This window comes from Calypte anna, chromosome 3 (genome assembly GCF_003957555.1).
Source record: "Calypte anna isolate BGI_N300 chromosome 3, bCalAnn1_v1.p, whole genome shotgun sequence".
Taxonomy (NCBI): domain Eukaryota; kingdom Metazoa; phylum Chordata; class Aves; order Apodiformes; family Trochilidae; genus Calypte; species Calypte anna.
In genome coordinates this window covers 109,891,972-109,912,103 of record NC_044246.1, presented here as the reverse complement: position 1 = coordinate 109,912,103, position 20,132 = coordinate 109,891,972, and the positions used below count along the sequence as shown (strand labels likewise).

At 35.1% G+C, this 20,132-nt stretch overlaps 2 protein-coding genes across 7 annotated transcripts in view; one reads left to right on the top strand and one right to left on the bottom strand.

The window, feature by feature from the left end:
* The window catches only part of SUPT3H (SPT3 homolog, SAGA and STAGA complex component), a 266,847-nt gene that overhangs the window by 211,463 nt on the left and 35,252 nt on the right, over positions 1 to 20,132 (bottom strand). The window lies entirely within an intron of this gene.
* RUNX2 (RUNX family transcription factor 2) overlaps positions 11,944 to 20,132 on the top strand; it is a 222,499-nt gene continuing 214,310 nt past the window's right edge. For both annotated transcript variants that reach the window (XM_030448339.1, XM_030448340.1), the window contains exon 1: positions 11,944 to 12,016. In XM_030448339.1, the coding sequence (XP_030304199.1) occupies positions 11,959 to 12,016 (58 nt within the window). In that variant the 5' untranslated portion in view covers positions 11,944 to 11,958. The remainder of the gene's footprint in view (positions 12,017 to 20,132) is intronic.

The following is a 20,132-nucleotide window of genomic DNA, read 5'->3' as shown; positions in this document are numbered from 1 at the left end:
CTTTTTCTCCTTATATTCTTGGTTCTCTCCCTTGCCACGGAAATATAAGAATTCTGGAAAAAGAGGATTAAACTATACAGATTTCTATACAGTCATCAAAAGAAATGAAAAAAATATAAAAAGATTAAAATTGTTTTAATGATCTTTCCGCAGCTGCACAGTAACAGTGGCTTTGCTGTTTATAGAATTCTTTATCCTCAAATACCTTAACCACTCTGCACCCCAATTTCACAGAACAGTAACTTGCAATTAAAAAAAAAAAACTGCATCACAGCTCAGTCCCTAAGAGGTCTTTTAAATACTTCTTACTAAACCTAACACTTACTTCAAACTCAGTTCTTGCACATTAATTCTGTCAAATGATCATCAAGAGGACAGTGTTGGCAGGAAAGCTGCTGAAATAATATCTAATACATAAACCCAACAGCCTAGATGGCCAATTTGTCAGGAGATTAGGCCATATGAAGATTCCAGTATTCAGGTGAAGGAGACCTGGAACTACTACTTCCAGCTGTAGCAGCTGAGACCACTTGGTCTCCACAAAACCACCTACTGGAATCTATAAAAAGTTGAATATGATCTTGATGCTGAGTTCCAAGTCATTACTTTTATGTTTCAAAAACACACAGGATGAAGCTCATCTATGTACAGGAATAAAGAAACCAGACTGGAACAACACTTCATCTAACCATGCCTCCCTTTTTAGGAAGTGATCAACAATAATAATTGTGGGTTAAATCACAGCATTTGATTTGCAGATGTTCATGCATCTATCATTAAATAAAATGAGCTGTACAAACTCACAATTATGTTTAGATAAAGCTCAGAAGTTTCAGAAAACTTACACCATGGTGTAAGAGTGACAGAGAAATTTGGGTTTTAATTAGTGTTTAATTTTTTAAATTTTATTCTCTCTGTACAGCCACTAAACTATATACAAGATAGAGAGAATAATGTATTCCTCCCAAGAGTATTGTGAAGAAAAAACCAAAAAGATTTGTTGAATGCTCTCATGTGTGACATGTATCATCAAAGAGCACATGAAAGTTAGTAATTCCTCTTCATAGTGAAGTTTGAATACTGTGCAGGCACGAGGGCAGCCAGCCACATAATGAGCAATGAGTGATAAACAGAAAATCACTGAATAGCTAAGTCAGAAGTGAGCAGCATTTGTTCCAAGCAAAGAATGAATCAGGAGTTCTAGGGACAAAATAATAAAAAAAAAAACCTGCAATCAATTAAATCTACTATAATGTACCAGATAGGGTGGGCTGTACTAAGGATCACTGGAAATCTTAATTCCAGCATTTCTGTGCTACTTTCATCCACTTCCAGTGCAGTTTAGTTACTTACTTTAGAAGAGGAATACAGATTTAAGGAAAAAACAACAAAAAAAACCCCACATCCAAACAAAACCAAAACCCCCTATCAGATGGGAGCAGTTCTATTTGCAAGCTCTTCAGATTTCATCTCTAAATTAATAGTAAAGATTTTCTAAAAGATTCCCTATTTTAGCTGCTTATCTATCATATATCCAATCTAGGAATGGTTACTAATAGGACTTGAAAATAAAAGCACTAGAATTAGTGTTCTGTAAAATTCATGTATTCTAAAAATGTGTCTGGGAATAATAATGTCATGTAATGAATGTCTGACTCTTTCAGTTTATTTCAGTTATTCCAAAAGGAAAATGAAGCTTGAATTACTGTAGCTCCTATACACAGATAAAACAGATATTTCCTACCCACATCAGAAAATGAGAAGATTGAATTGCATTCAGTTATGAATTGGATTTGTTCTTCAATTAAAAGAGAAGAAAAATAAATCAGACTGAAACTAAATGACAAACCAAATGCTGTTCTATTGTAATTTTGTCCAAAAGACAACTAAATTTGTTATTCCTTCAACTCTTTGATCATTATGTTTAGCTTGTAAAGATGCCACTTACTACTGCAAATACTGTATTTCTGAACAGACTGGTATCATTTTTCCTAAAACTAAAATATAAACATTCTGCTGCAGAGCTGCTTGAAACCCACACTGGGCAAAACTGGACTTAAAAAGCACAAAAATATTTTTATTCTAATAAAAAAAATTATTTTAAAAGACTTGGAAGAAAAGACAACAATCACAGATTTTACAGGACAAAAAGGATAAAGATGGCAAAATAAAATTGCATATTCTGCCCTATTCCCAAATTTAACAGTTACTGAAGTTTCTTCTTGAAAGAAGAAATATATATTCCTCCTAAGCAGACGTAGAGGCACGAAATGTGAAAGATAAAGTTTAGTTCATTTAACACTTTGCAGAGGTTACAGTTATTTCTGAGGGCCCCAAACTTAAATGCTGTGCCATAGGAATGAACTCCAGCTCAAGAAAAGCCACACTTAGGGTTGGGGTTTTGGGAAAGCAGCAAACTGCTTCATCTTACAAAATGGTTTGGTAGCATTAATCTGTACATCCCCATGGGTTTCCCAAATATGTGAAGAAGCCCAGATACAAGGACCTGATTTGGCAGCACAATTATAGAGTATGAAATCCAAAGGAGATGATGTCTCAAAGGACGTAACTCTTATTCAGTGTCCTCAATGGATTTTGGTAAGTAATAAGAGTTGTAGGAATTGATCTATAATGTAGATCTTGCATTCTGAAAAACATTCTTCTTTAAAATCCCATGCTTATGAAGTAAAAAGAAATTGTATTATTCCATTCAACTATTAACCAATCAAAATGCTCTCTGATATGTAAGTACATGAAACAGAGATTTGATTGATTCTTGAACTGTTTTTTTCAGATAGACAGGTAACCCTGAGTCCAAACCCTTTTCAGACCTTCAACAACTAAAACAAGCACCTCTCCAGAAGCAGGAAAGGAAATACAGAAAATACTAGAGAACACTTTATTTTTAAGTCTTGTGACTATGTTGATGAATTTTCTAGAAAACCTGGGTTTTAGCACTCCTATGGTCTTGTCCCCAAGTTAAAAGCACCCCGTCTACCCAGCTGTCAATACACTCCACAGAGCTAATCGGTTTGGTAACACTTTCGTCATGGAGCAAACAAGCAGACCCAGTGGTTTATCTTCTTAAAACTCTGGATGGATTATTTATCCATCTAAACAGAACAGAAATAAATGGTTAAAGTAACAAAACATCTAGGTATCAAAAAAACAACAACACATATACTTACATATATACATGTGTCTTATCCACACAGAACATTTAATTTCCTCAAAGTTTGCATTATTTATCTTAGAAGTTATAGGTCTGGTTTCTGGCAACCAAACCACAGGGCCACTCTAAAAAACCAGCCCTGCTTCCTAACTTTGAGGGAGGTTGGAAGGTCAGAGGAGGAGGAGGTATGTCTGGAAGGAATGACTGCAATTCATTTTTTATATTTTTGTCTTCATTCCCACCATTCACTTATTAAGCAGTCTGTAACTCAGAGCATGGTACTGGTGGATGAAAAGAGGGACATGAGCCAAAACTGAATGCTTGGAGCCCAGTATGGCCAGCAGATCAAGAGAGGTGATTCTGGTCCTCAGCCCTGCTTTGGTGAGACCTCCTCTGAAGCACTGTGTCCAGCTTTGGACCCTCAGCACAAGAAGGACATGGACCTGTGAAGAGTGGGTCCAGAGGAGGACACAAAGGTGATCAGAGGATTGGAGCACCTCTCCTAGGATAGGCTGAGAGAGTTGGAGCTGTTCAACCTGGAGAAGGCTCCAAGGGGACCTTATAGCAACATTCCAGTACCTGAAGGGGGGCTACAAGAAAGCTGGGGAGGTAATTTTTACAAGAGTAGTAATAGGACAAGGGGCAATGGCCTTCAATCAGAGCAGGGTAGATTTAGATTAGACATAAAAAAGAAGTTTTTTACTATGGGGATGGTGAAACACTGAAACAGAGGTGGTGGAGGCCCCATTGCAGGAAGTGTTCTAGATCAGGTTTGATGGGTTCTGAGCAACCTGATCTGGCCAAAGATGTCCCAAACTCACCATAGAGGGGTTGGACTAGATGACCTTTAAAGGTCCTTTCCAACCTGATGCATTCTGTGATTCCAGTATCTCCTATACTCTTCCCAAAGTCCCTTAAATTCAATTCTCTTCTATTATTCTTCAGACAGACATATCTAGGCCATTTTAAGAGCTATGCAGACAATCCAATTCACTACAAATGAGCTCAGCTCCATACTGAGAACATCTAGGTTGCTTCCAGTGTATGAACTGGCTATTTCAGAATAAACTGGATTTCCTATTGCCTGGCAATATGGGAGAAGGGCAATTTCTCCTATGTGTGCTGCCACCATGAACAGGGCTGCACATTTTGGCCTTCATGATATTTCAGTGTCTCATTTCTCCCCACTTTCAGTACCCCTCCTCTGTAAAATGGAAGCCATACTGTTAAAAAGGAAACTCATTAAAAACCAAGATGATTTTCTTTTTAGCTCTCCTCCTTTCAATTTTATTGCTTCTCATCCTCTTTTCAACTCTCTCATGAATGATCTTCAGATCTCTTCTCCAACAAAAAAAACCACAATGCATTTTTAATTGCAAGGGAAAGCTTAGACTGTTGACAAGCTGTGGAAAAGAAGTAGATCCAGGTATTTAATACTTTATAAATAAGGAAAAAAGGGCACAGAGAGAGAAATGTGAGAAAGGATGAAACTACTTCATTTCAATTTCTTTTTTCCCCCCTAAAACACTGTACATAAGATCTCAAACTTACATAATCATAAACAGCAGAGACATATTTCGACTTGCAATCATTGCATAAGGAAATATTACAGGGTTAGGTTTGCTTTTTTTTTATTTTTTCCTCCCCAAAATAGGAGCAAGTGTGATGAGCAGGCATCATCCTCAAGTTCAAGCAGGGAACAATAACCCTACAATAACTAACACTCACCACACTACAAAATGTGGAGAAAGCTAATAAGAAAAAGAAAACTAACTGCTCTCTCTTCTCTATGAACTTCATCAAATCACTCATTCTTATTACAGTTCATTATGTGAGGTTTTTTCCCTTTCTATTTTCCCTGTTCTTAAATGGTTAGCTGCATATGGTTGTATCCTCCTCAGGACAGTGACTATTTCCTTAATTGTCAGCACAGTCCAATACTATAAACAGTACCTAGGCAATGTTAGGCACTAAAAAATTAGTATTGTCTTGTTAAGAAACAGACATGCATTAATTATGCAAGATAGTCTCAATATTACAGAAATATGGAAAAAAACACATTGTTAGGTATCCATAATTGTAAAGCATCACTACCCAATGAATGGTTTACGATATTCCATTTCAGTATTATATTTAATTTCTCTTGGGGTATTCAAAAAACATCTGTTCTGAAAGTTACCAAATGGGTATTGTTTACTCTGAAATTCTACAAGGTACAATTCCTTTCTATATTGTCAGTTAAACATATAATATTTTAAATACACATTATGGAACCAAGTGTTGAAGCGGGCATTTAGAATGCAGAGAATAATCTACATGTTAAAATACACATGAAAAATAGTGTCCAAGAGTTATAACATAAATCAAATACAGATTCTAAATTCAGCATTTAATAACTATGCACTTAAAAAAAAATAATTTTTATTACTTACTGAACTAATTTCATGTCTTAAATCTACATTGCTGCAGACTTATACAAGCACAGACACTACTGAAACTGGCATAATTTTAAAACCAGAAGCAATTTTTTATTGCTGAACTATGCCCTTGAAAATGGGCTTAGATACAAAAAAACTGACACCAAACCTGAAAAGAATGAATACTTTGCAGTATTTTTTAAAAAATCTCTAATCTTGACAGAGGCTTGAAAGTAGCAAGTCTGTATTTTTCCAGAGTAAATGTTGTGCAAAAGCTTTACAAACATAGATCTAAATCTGCAATTGCCATTACTAAAATAAATGAAAAATCTATAAGCAGCAGTTAAACTGGCATGCAAATAAAAGAACTGTCAAGACATATATTGCCTAAAAATAAGCTTACAATAACTATTTTAAAGACTGTGTGTGGTCTTACCCATATATTTTGGCAAGATGCACTTTCTCCAACCACAGCTAGATTCATCCAAAAGCAGTGGCACTGGAGAGTCTCTGTCTCACCTGTCAAACTTGAAGAACGTTGTTCAGCAGACCACCATGAGTCCATGGATAGGATCCACAGCACTACAGCAGCTGTTCTTGATAAGTGTTCTCTAACTATAGAGGCAAATGCTTCAAAAATGTTCTGCAAGAAGATCACCCTTAACATAAGTGCATTTGAAAACAAATAGAAACAAAAATACATCCAGAACAAGACTTTCAGGACATTTATGGCAGAGCAGCATCAGTGACTTCAAACGTATCTCTGGTATTTGGGAGTAATCAGACAAGATTCAGTCTATTAAATATACTTTGGAATTTAACTACATTTATTTACCTCTCACAAATTATTACACTCTTCAAGTTGCAGGCAATCAAATAAACCAGGCAGAACTCCTAAACTGTCACACAATCTAGGAAGTTGATCTTCCCTCTTCTCAGTTCCTTTCCCACATATGACAGAAAATACTTTCACACCAGCCTACAAACAGATTAAGTGGGAAGGAGACTTGAATGCTTGGATGCCATAAAGGTAAGATTCAGTGAAAATGGGATGAAGCATGAATAGCTGCCACTTTTAAAACTATGAGGATATTTTGACAACCAGGAAAAACTAAGGAGAATGCTTATCTGATTTTTGCCTCCATAAAATAACCTTCTCTGTTATTACAAAGCGTATAATCATTAATTTCCAGAGCTATGTGCACATTTTCTAAAAATAGGTCACTGGTTTTAACTACTGAGATCTGCTCTGGGTTAACTACTGGTAGCATTGTATCCTAGGAGCAAGAAAGGCTCTAGAGAGATTACTTTCACTTTTCCCTAGATATATTTAGTGTACTAACTAGCATAGTTAGGATATTATTTTTCTTTGGTTTTGTCAGTAGCATGTTTGAAATAAATTTTATTAAGTGGTAGTGTATGTAACATTGCATTGTGGGTAGCAGTTTCCTGCCTTAACCTAGCCACATCCTCAGCTGTTATATGAGACAAGTTTCCCATATTTTCTGCAAGTTGACTTTAAAAAAAAAAAATTGTAGAAAAAAGGTTAGGATGATCTTAAACACTATATCTTGACTGCTTAGCATGTATGCATCTATTCAAAAGGGCTTTTTTCCCAATTGCTATACAGACTACAAAGTACATATTGCAGGACACAAGAAAAGTAACACTTGCCAGAAAAGTGTCTTAGTAGCAAGAATAATCAAGATGAGACACACAGGACCATTAAGGTTTAGCCTGGTCAGGGGTTAGATCATTTCACTGGAGAGTACCTTTTCTATTCTATGAAGAAGTGAGAGAGCTGGCAACTCAAAAGGAATGCAAACAATTCAGTATTACTTGCTATTATGTAATGTACTCACTGGTTAATAGAAGATGACCACCTCATAAATTTACATAGCACTTTCATCTAGGGTTTAATTTGACCTTCAATAACCTGATTCCACTGTACAGAAAAACAGAAAACATTTGTTTACACCAGAAATGTAAGAACATTTTTCCCCCTCTTATATCCCTAGCAGTCCCAGGCAGTGTCTACTTCAAACCATGTATTATGCAGAAAAAGGTTATAAGGCAGGGATCAGAAAGTCATCATAAAAAGGCAGCAGTAAAACTCAAGACATTCAGTGCTACTTCTTTCAGACACCAATAAGTAGCATTTTAAAATTAAGGACTATTATAATAATGTTGCTCTTAACACTTATTTTAAATGAGAAGAAGTTCTAGCTTTTGCTTTAACAGATTAATCATGTATGTGATATCAGAATAACTGAGGCTGCTGTAGAGTTATTGGAAATTAGAAGTCTACAGGATACCCAACTGTAGCATCAAAAGCTCCACAAAGGTGCAGAAATTATAAATCAAAAGGTATGTTAAATATATTAGCTAGGAACCACCAGAAAACACAGCACCGTCCCTCTAAATGTTACAATTACTTCTAAGTTATGAAAAACAGAGCCAAAGAGAGAGGTTTCACTCCCTAAAAATATTTTTTAAATTGACAGTGGCATTGCTCTAGTGGAAACAGATTTGTTAAGAACACCTACAATGAATACCTGGATCTGAGAAAACTGCATTAGTATCTTCTATATTATAAAAATCAATGTCTTGTTATGGCATATAGTGTAAAACTTGCAAATAACAAGTTTGTCATCAGCCTGGTTTAAACAGAATATTTATATCTCTCCAGCTGTAGCATAGAAACAAACATTTCAGTACAAATAAACTTTTGGGCAGGATATCACACCGTTTATATGCTGTATGAATTTTGAGTGACAGAAGGCAAAATGCTTGGAAATCAAGCATGGCTTAAAGGTTTCAAAACACATTTCAAAAAAAGTGAAAGATGTAATTATCTCTTAGTGTTGCATTACAATTGACTTTAAATAAGATTTCATTTGTCGTCAAGGATCAAGCTCATAGTTTACCAGAGAAATTCCTCAGCATAATACTTCCTTTGTAAGTATAATTGTGACTTAAAGCATCCCCTGTGCAACACAGAAGTTAACTTCAATTTTTGTAGATCTATCTTTCAAGCAAAAGACTGTGAAGCATAAGTCTGCTATCAAGACACTGGTATATAAAGTGGATTTTCAGGTTGCATGCATCTGCTTTATTAAAAGTGCAAACTATATTGAAAGAAGCCACCAGTAGATATTAAGTCTGCAAGAAGTTTAGATTTATAATGTCTCTCTAGTTAAAAGTAGCATTTCTTTCAGGGAATTTCTGCAAAAAACATCTAGATCACTCAGTTAAACTAATTGGTTTTCTGCTTTTAATAGATTCTGCTTTAGTAGATAAAGGCTTTACTGTACTGGTCTTGATAAGACAGGTGAGAAGTAAGAACAAAAAAAATCTTATAAAGGTATCATATCAGAATATATTAACAAAGTTAGAGAATAACTTTGCTTACACAAGGGGAAGCATTAAAAAGCCATTGCAGAGAAAACCTGAGCACAGCATTCAATGCAATACATTTGGAAATTCAGATGTCTGTAGGAAGTTTAATATTCTACTGTTGAAGATGTGACTAAGAATAAAACCCAGAGGTTTAAACATCATCGGCTGGATTCATATGAATGAAAACAAGACATGAGTTATCTATTACATAAAAATATTGACTCTACCTACCATAAAATAGAGGTTGATAAAAATCTTCAATGCATAACTGGAGCTGAGAAACATTTTGCCTACAATTATTTCCACGAGTAACAGAGGCAGCACCTCCAAAAGCTTTTGCTGCACCAGATATTGATTAAAACTGCAAGCCATACAAATTTATTCTCTTTATATGAAAAGATGAGCAATCTTTCCATCATTTTGATACCCTTTTTTCCCTACTAACGTTCTTAACCATGCTGTGAAAACATAAAGAAATAAACTTAAACCATCATTAGTGGAATTAAGTATTACTCTGACTTCTACATGAGATGGGTGATTTTCAGAGTAGCCCTTTGCCATTTTAAGGTAGAATTCTATAACTGGGGCAATATCCAGTTTTTACTTTTCAAGTACTGAATTAAGAACAATGCCATTTACCTCATAATAAATATTATGAAAGCAGTTTTTATGAACTGAGTTTTATGCTGTTTTGATACATGTGTAATAAAAATGAAAACTCAATCTTTAGATTTTACTGACATCTCGTTTCCCATTTTCTCTCCATCTCTGCAAAACAGAGAACCTGCTCTCCCACCCACACCTCCAGCTATTCATCTCACATCATTTCTGGCCAACTTCTTAGTGAGAAAGCTAAGGACAAAGGGGAAAATAAAAAGAGAAGGGATGGCAGCTTAAAAGAGATGTATTTTATTTTACAAATAAAAGCTGAACAATATCTAGAAAGTTTTTCATGCAATTATTCTGCTCCCAGTAATATTTATGACTTAGAAAAAAACCTTTAAAATCACTCAGCTAAAACTAAAAAATACAGTGCATCTGTGATACAATCAGGTTAATACAAAAAGATCTATACATAATGTCCAAAGAGGCAAAAAATAAGATACTTTCTCAAAGATGTTTCCAATTTTGTTCTGAATCTGAGTGAGCAAATCAAGACTACTAATACACACTGTCTGTGCACATTATTCCTTACTACACACAGCATTTTGCAATTTATTTCAAAGCCTCTATTATAAACAAAAAAAATACTGCTTTTGTTAACCCACTCCATACTGGTACAGTAAAGGCTTATATTACACAATCAAAGTCAAAGTTACAATATGTTAAGTATATAAAAAATATTATATACACATGCACACATATGATATTAAACACTTAAATCTTACATATGCATCAAATTTATGCTTCATTTTAAAACTAAGTGTTAACATTAACTGGTGAATAAAGTTATTTATAGGCTCCCCAAAAGTCTAAGACTCGTCTAGTTCTCTTAAACACTGAAACTATAATAAACAATTAATGTAAAAGCAATCAAAACCTCCCCAACTCTGACAGTTCATTCTGTTATGCAACGTCCACATGAAATCCTAGCAGTGCCGGCATTCAAAAGCATCCCTTAGACTGCAGCACACCACTGGCTGTGATATCCAAATGACAATTTTAGTCCCAAATATAAAAGAAACATAATTGCCCTTAATTTGCATTACACACAACTGCCAAGTAGTTTTGAAGGCATGTAAAGCAAGGCAGACATGATTTAAGATTTGCAAAGGAATCCCCAGACTAACACTTCTGTGACAGCCAATTACAGTAAAAAACACAACCCCAACAAGCAGGCTGCTACCAGACCTTAGGAAAGGTAAAGTTTCTTACAATGAGTTACAGATTCACAAGTAGAGGAAGACAAGGAGAAAAAGTAAAACAGAAGGAATCCAGCCACCCAGCAAATATGAAGCAGACCCAAGATTGTGATACAATCCAAAGATGTAAATTATTGTAAATCATCACTGTTGTTCAGAATTTCACACAGCCACTTGTGCCAATTTTGCTCACTTTTCCACAAGACATAATAATGAAGTAGGGAAAGGGGAGGGAAGGAAGGGAAAAAAAAAAAAAAAAAAAAAAAAAAAAAAAAAAAGGAGGGGGTGGGGGGGAAGAAGAGCGGGGGGAACCTGAACTGAGAGTACAAATAAAGTTCTGCTGTCCATATGCTTTAACTGTACAGAAGTTTGGGCTCTTACAGCATTTTGTACTCTCTCCAAATCCTCATGAGTCACAAAAATTAAAAAGCTATATCCTTCTGGATGCCAGGAAGGGCCTTACCACGGACCTTTTGTCAAAATATAAAAAATACAAAAAAAAAAAAAAAGGAAAAAAAAGGGAAAAAAAAAAAAGAAGGGGAGAAAAAAAAAAAAAGGAGAGAGAAAGAAAAAGCCACAGTGTAGGCAGTCCTACTTGGAGTCCTCTGATGTCACAGCCACATGACTCGCTCGCTCCAGTAACAGTGCTTGCAAAAAAAAGGAGTTTTAAAGCTTTTGCTTTTTTGGATTGTGTGAATGCTTCATTCGCCTCACAAACAACCACAGAACCACAAGTGCGGTGCAAACTTTCTCCAGGAGGACAGCAAAGAAGCCTCTGGTTTTTAAATGGTTAATCTCCGCAGGTCACTACCAGCCACTGAGACCAACAGAGTCAGTAAGTGCTCTCTAACCACAGTCTATGCAGTAATAGTAGGTCCTTCAAATATTTGCTCATTCTCTTTTTTTTTGTTGTTTTGTTTCCTTGCTTTTCACATGTTAGCAGTGCTAGACAATTTTTTGACAGGGAAAAAAACAACTATAGAGTCTATGCAGTCCAGGAACACTGTAAAACTAAAACAAGGTTTGGCTATGGTTTGTGTTTTCAGTTTGAGGATCCAAGAAGTATTTACACCAGAAGGTGAAAGCTCTGCGTGAACGGAGAGGGACTATGGCATCAAACAGCCTGTTCAGCTCAGTGACACCATGTCAGCAAAACTTCTTTTGGGGTAAGTGCTGCAATATTTGAACTTCTGTTTTCCTTTGCTGGGAGTTTTCTAACTTTTAACAATGCTGGTTATAGTTATCTAAGCAAAAACTTGCTGAATGGGAGGGTAGGGTATTAAAATCCCATACCTGGTTGGAGTGGGGGGGAAGTCACCATAAATAACTTCTGCTGATTTATAAACATTTTTGTTAGGTGACAAGCTGAGCAAAACGAAACCGGTGGCTTAGTCCTTGGAGTTTGACAGCAGGTGTGCTCAGCTGTCACCCACCTCAAGGTGTAGCTACATAGATTTTGGGAGAGTATGATGGGTTCTAGTGTAATACTTAATATTATCATAGGGAAAAAGATAAAGTACTTAGTGAGTTAATCAACAACAGCACAAAATGTCTTATGAAGAACTCATAACACTTTTAGATGTATCCAAGATGACTGGTTTACAAAAATACTGCAAGAGACTTAACTTGTATAACTTAAGACTGCTTATTCTTTAAACTTGATGAAAAGGAGTAGTGTGTAGTATATAGCAGCCTAATCTACCCATAATAGCCCTTGCATTGTTCTAGACATCTTATTTTTAAGGCTATATATCAGATGAAGTTATCAGGGTATATCTGCAGTTCTCTAGTCTTCTGCTGCCTTCACTTCACAGCAAAGATCATTTGATACATACTCATTTGTAAAAGTAAATCCTTCTCATTATACTTCTTATGAACAAGGCAAAATATTAATGCATTAAAATATTAAGCTATGAAATTAAATATACACGATTTGATTTGCTGATTAATTTAAGCTTTAATTGGAAGTAGGATTTTAAAATCTCTGTAGAAGAGCAGTGCCAATTACTTACTTCACTACTCTGAACTGTAAATATAGATTCCTATAAGAAATCATATATATATACACTGAGGTAATTATTTATATGCACCGCACAGGTACATGCCCATAAAAATCAAATATGCTGTAAAATTGTACCTCTATCATTGCTTACTTTGAAAAGCTTCTTCCTCTGAGATGCAGTTTTAAAATCAATACAGAGCACCTCACTCACACAATATTAAATAAAACTGAATATGGCTAAGTTATTTCTTTGCAAACAGTTACATTTTTAAGCCTTTTGGAAAACGTTGTATTCTAGTCATCCATGATGAGCAGTAAATATATTCAATTTTTTTTTCCATGACATCTTTTACTGAGACAGATCAGGAAAACTAACTGAAACATCTAAAACATCCAGAAAAAAAAAGTTCTGAAAACTTACAAGATTTTCTTAATGTTGTCCATCATGTCGAAACTATTTTGGGGCTGTAGTTAAACCTATTTCTTTCTCCCCCTGCCCCCCTCCTAAGAAAAACAACAATGCCAGAACCATCTTCAGTATCTACATCCCGATAAGTTTTGTATTGTAATGACCTGATGGCTGGAGTTACTTTTACCCCTCCTACTTCACACACTTTGACTGGTTCCCAGTTAAGCACAGGAATAAGCTGGAAGACCATGTGTAGGAAAAGAAATGAGGAATAGCTTCTTCCAGGAGAGAGACCAATTGAATTCATTATGGTACCAGGAGTGATAACATAACCTGTGGCTGCTCACGGAGCTTTAAAACACTGAACACTGAGTTGAAAAGCTGAGGCAAAACTGGTAAGCAGCTTTTCTACTGAAACTGCTGTCTTAATGAAGCACAGCAGAAGCGTAGCCAGACCACATTATCCCAGTGTTTACAACAGGAAATACAGTTTACATGTATAGGGACTTTCTTTTGCTTTTACTTCCAAAAAAGATTAGAAGAAATTTAGTTGGCTAAAATTATCAAAACACAGAGTGCTGACTGCTTAATTCATCTACTTTTGATCAGTTGTAATGCGAGTGAGAAGCACTGTAAGGTGAAGAATACTTTTCCCCAAACTTCTCTAAAGAGGGTTGGGTAAACAGATTTCACTTTGGACAGAAATAATGAATGAGAGGAATAACAAAGCCTCACCAAGTCTGCCATTATGTAAGCAATATATCTTAAGCTAAAAACAAAACTAATAAACAAACAAACAACCATAACCTTTGTTAAGGAGGAGACAGTATATATTAAAAAGACTAAAACCCAGAAGACTCAAATTACTCATGAATTTTGCCATTTCCTACCCATGTGCATTCTTCCTCTGTATTGTCTCTATCTCCTTCGACTCCCATCTCCAACTTATTCTTTTCAGAACAGTTGAATGCGATTATGTTTCTCTTAGAGCATTAACTGATGAAACATAATGAGGAGTAATAATAGGGAAGGAAAACAGGACTACGATGATCAGCTCGCAGGGTTACTAATCGAGCCCATTAACCATTCCTGAAAATTCTTGTTTCACGTATTCTTGTCTGTGTGTGTGGGTCTGTGCGACTCCAGATGAAAGGGAGAACAAGAGTAGTGAAGAGAAAGGAACCCATCCTAATTAATGTGAACATATAAACTGCTCAGTAATTAATACATTAGAATTTACTAGGTACTACAGTTCATATCCAGAGTATTTCTACTTTATTCTAGTTATACACACGCCTTGCCTGCCTAGGGAAACCTTCTTAAGTTTAAGTGCATTCATTGCAACCAGCAAAGAATGTAATATTCATATCCATATTGTTTTGAGAAAAAAAAAAAGCAAAATAAAAAACAGGGCAAAAAACTAAACAGCATATTCATTAGAAGAACTGGTAAGCATTTTTTGGATGAAGTGTTTCGGAGAATGAAATAGTTTTGAAATTCCTCCCACATGGATATAGTCATATCTTTCAAAAAAACAAAGAGCTTTCATAAGATGATTTCCCCAAAGAAAGTAAACCAGATCAAAATTTGGCTGGTTATTTAATGAATAATTGCACATGTAACTTCTGGATGTTGATCCCAACAGACAGACATGGTAAATCTACACGTGCATTCACACGAAAACCAGAAATTTATTCTGCTTTTATTGAAATACTCCTGTGTGTCTTCTTATGAAAAGAAAAAAACAAAACCCAAACAAAAACCCCAAAACAAAACAAAAAAACAAACAAATAACAAAAACCCACAAACAGGACACAAACCTTTTATAGCTTTCAGTTCTCAGCTGCTTTCCTATTTGGTAAGGAATCTTAAGCTTTTTATTTTAATTAGGATTTTGATAAGAGAAAAATATATTTTTTTATTATCTGTTTATATAAAGTAGAAATCTTCCCTATGTTCCAGCTCAATTTAACACACTCATATTACTGTGAATGTGAAGCAAAATCTCAGGACTCACTACTCTTTGCATAAAAATATAATTCAAAATACCAGGACTTATGAAAAATAAGAGTGAAAACTATGCCAGTCTGATTATTCTCATGTGCCTTAAGAAAGCTGCAAGCTTCTCGCTGAGGTTGTTGGTATATGAAACCTTTAAACCATGAAGAATTGCACTACACCACTTAAAGGATTCTTAGGCAGCAAAATGCAGTGATCTGCTTAATTATCTGTCTCAAATGAACTATTAATAGTCAATATAGTTTAAATCAACTACCCTGATGTAAAATTTGCTAAGATCGAAATGTTCCAGTTTGTTAGAACATCAAAACATCTCATGGTTAAATAAACTGGGAAGAGGGAAAAAAAAAAAAAAGTCCAAACTCATTAGGGGCACTAAGATTTTTATCAAACATACAGGATTAATCTCTATTGAATAGAACCATTCACAAATCAAAACTTACTCTACTTCAATATTTTCATGCAGTGCTAATCAATTACAACCTTTTCTAGTTATTCACAATCCATGTGCTTTTAATTTTATTCACTGGTGGTCTAAAATATAATATTCAGGCCAAGCTAAGTCATTCTGTATTGCAACTTTGCTTTTTTTCAATAAATATTCATCTAGAGGTTTTCTTAGAGAGAACTGCTCATATGAAGACTGTGGTAATATTTTTATACTGTACCTCCTTGTTGAAGCAAAAGGTTAGGGGTTACCTAAATACCTCAACTGTATATACAAAAAAAGGAAAAGGTAAGTATTCACATGAAAAATCCAAAGGGACTATATTATTTATTTTTGCATTTCCTATGATTAATGATGCACCAGTGCATACTTGAAAACTGAAGTCAAAATAGGGTAACACCTCAAATTCCTTTACAAACTGTACAAATATCAAACTTCCATGCTGTATTAACTACTCTACCAGAAATATTTAAAGGCTCTGCCACCCCACATTAAGAGCATAACAATAATACCAAAATTCCTCTCAAGCAGTGTGATTTCTTGGTCATGGTCAGACTAACATTAATCTTAAAATTGCACCTTATCCCTTTAATTTTTCCTGATTCCTTTTCGGAACACAGCTCTACTTTTTCTGAGTAACAAGCAGCTCAGAGCAGTCTTATATAAATAATGAACATCTAATACTGTATCCATTTAAGCATAAAAGGGGAAAACAGGGCAGTAAATAATTCCTTGCATGAGATGCTAACTGTGCAGGGCAGACAGTTCAAAAGAGCAAACAGAAGCTGGGTAATACCTGTGCTTAAGGACGTGTCACACCTCGTGGCACACATCCAGCAATGGGCAGAATTAATAACAACTAAAGAGAAATGCTGTTTAAAAGTCTAAGTTAACACCAGAAGCTGAAAAACTGGGGATTCTTCTATGCCCAAGTCCAGCACACTCCAGTAAAAATTTAAGCAGAGAGGGGAGGGAGTCATTATCCCATCCTTGCCAAGCTGCAAAGGTGCTGAGCACCCACATTCTTCCTGCTTTGCTACCAGAGGAGCCAACAGCAGCTGTCAGTGCTGGGACCTCTTGAAAATAAGACCATGTGTATGTTCTACTCTATGTATCTAATAAAAATCAACATTGTGTGCTCTAAGTGATGGAGCTGGTTCTGAAAACTCATTAAATACACTCCATTAATAAGAATTACAATAAATTGCCATGTCTAATATGCCCCAGAGTATATAATATTTTAATTAAGGCAGCCTCAAGATAAATAGTGAGCTTAAGATGGTAAAACCTGAAGCATTTTAAGGTCTTAACTTCGGCCCAGAGAAAATCCAAGTTTCAAATAACCAGCTGAGAAACTGCAACATGAAAATATTCAACTTTTATTTTAAATAGATAAAAATGCTAGTTTGTCTAAAAAGAATAAATACAGCATTTATTCTGATAAGTGTACTCAAAAATAAGTTAGTAAACTGTATGCTATTTCAAAGAGAGTTTCCTTGTAAATTTTGCCAGACTTGGGAATTAACTACAGATTTTCACCCGGAGAAGGCAGACACCCACAAAATGCAGAAAACATCTACCTTCTCCACCACAGGACTCCCACAACAAACTACTATTATCAACAATTTTTTTTTTTTCACATTATATGCAATAGCCTTAAACTCTATTGTATACATTTATTTCAAACTGGCTTCTGAAGTCTTATGGGGAACAGATTAAGGAGGTCTATCTGCTGCTCTCAGGTGGTTTTGTTTTTAAGTTAATAAAGCTTAAATCTAAGAGCATGTTTCCTTACATAAACATGCTCTCCTCTACAAATAAATACAAGACCTGCCACTTAACATACTGAAAACCATACCCTAAAGAGAATATTTTAAAGATGAGCACAAAGACAAAACAAACTCCTGTTACTATATCGTAAAACAGTTTAACACTTCCAATAAAAAAATCCATTATTCATGCATCTGTTTCCTGTATATAATTTTTTTTATTCTGCTTGTTAGCATACTGTGTACCGTTCTGGCCTTCCTCATGTAGCTGTAAGTTTCCTATTTCATGTATGAACTTGCCCCAGGAGGGAAAAACTATAGGTTTTCTAGTGACTCACTTTAACTGCTGAAGTCATGTTAATCAGAGCAATTAAATTAGCCTGCACAACCTACTCTGTATTTAACATTTATAGAAAATAATTTTAACATCACAAAAAGATAAAAGGAAAGAAAAAAGGCTACATTTTCCTTTAAATTCAGATGGAGCTTTAAAAAGTATTTTCGTATTTACTGTATCCATCATAGTTTTCTTTAGGAATATTTTTTCATCTCTAATAAGCTACCTTTATTTACACAGCAAAGGCTAAAAGCAGTTTATTCTGCTGTCTGTCTGTTAAAAATGCCACATTCATTCTAGTTCTAGAATTAACAATAATTTCCAGTTTTAATACTCCATAGCTAAAAACCCCGTGGCAAAAATATTTTGGCAGGAATTCATTCAAAAATGGTTACTATTTTTCTGATAGACATTAGCTTATTTCACATCCCATATTTCATCACAATTGCTAGTGTTTCATAATAACTGAAAATTTATTATCATTCATTTTCTTGAATGAGGAAAAGTTAAAAGCTGACGACCTTACATACATACATTTACTTTCCCCCAGAATTTATTTGAACCATAAGTGTGCCAAACCATTGTTTACTTATCCCTCATGGTCAGATATCTTACATCTAAATCCACTCTGCGGTTTACTGAAACAGAAAGACAGAGCCACTGCCAGTTACATAATGTTTTATTGTGCAGAGGAAAAGGACCCAGCCCCGATCACAATGAAAATTAACTGTAACACTAATCAGAAGTGTTTGTGCATGAATGTATGCACATAGATCCACCCCAACCATAGGCTGAGTGCAGCTCTCCTGAAAGTGAATCTGCTACAACAAATCAGAGCAAGGTGAGACTAGAAGTAATTTTTAATATTCTGATTCAATTTCTCCAAACACATTTCATCCGTATTACCCGAAAAACACAAGCAAAAGAGTGGAATTTTTCTTCTTTTTTTTTTTAAAGGAAAAACACAACCTTAAAAGAGAAATAATTATGCTTATATACAGTCACTTCCAGATAGTAATAATTTCCCAAGGTATCTGTAACTCATTTAATTGTAAATCAGAAGAGACAGAGTTAAAAAAAGCATGATATTTTAATGTATCCATGTCTGGTAGCAGAACAGGGTATTCCTTCTTTTAAGAAATGTTAATGAGCTGTGTATGTGCAAACATGCACATGTCTACAGTTCAAACCTCTAATTCCAACTAATCCATACTTTCAAAATTTTGAAAATCTTAACAAAAACAGTAATAGTGTAAATTTAGAAAATGTCTGTATCAGTACAGCATTTCCTACCCTAAAACTGAAGTTGGAAAAGAGAATGTGCTATTACATTCAGATTTGCCACCAGTACAAATACCCAAGGAACATTTACAGCTCTTCAGGTATCTCCACTGTACTCTGCTCATATGCAATACTTGCAGCAAGGGTCTTCCCTTAAAATATTGTAAAAAGGAATGTCTATTAATGCTATTAGTGTTCTACATAAATTGTAAGCATCAGTGCTAGCACTAAAATAATAGGTGGCAGAAGTACACATTTTAGAATACTTGGCAGTATTTCTGAGGAACTAGGTGTTTGTGAGTCTCTTGGTACCTTCTTGCTTCTTCCCAAAAGCCCAAGAAGAGAGAAACTGCTTTGTGATCATCAGACTGGCCAATTTGAACTCACCTCTGCTTTCAAAGTGAAACCATACATTCTAGCCAAAGTAGTCTGATTTGTAGATTGGCTGCTAGTTTTCACACAGTGCAGTAATTTCTTCTGAAAGTGATATATAAAAACAAAACAAAACAAGCAAACAAAAAAGCACACCAGATTTACAGTGAAGGAATTCTGATGGGAAACTCAGAGTCATAATTTTGCACAGTTTAAACAGTTAGGATTCCAGAGGAAAAATCATTTTAAGACATGATCAAGAAAAAAATACAAGACTGTGTCAGAATTTGCTGCTGTAGTTTATCGTGTCTCAAAAAGCCTTTCGGTGAGCAGTAATACTGAACTGCTACACTACCTATGCCCTTGCTGCATTTTCTGTATAAATTTCACAAATAACTGCTTTTATTAAAATGCATCACCTATTCTAAGAATCCTCCAACTTTATAGAGAAAGGTTTTCAGGAAAAAAAAAAAAAGTCTCACATTTGCTCCTTACAACTGCAGGGACACTTATTCTAATTTAGGGAGTCTTCATTAACAAGCATCTAATGAATTAATACTACAATTGTATGCTAGTCCAGCAGAGGATCAGCTTTGCAATAGAATACTTGAAACCTGCAAGTCCATTTACTTCCTAACACACTCT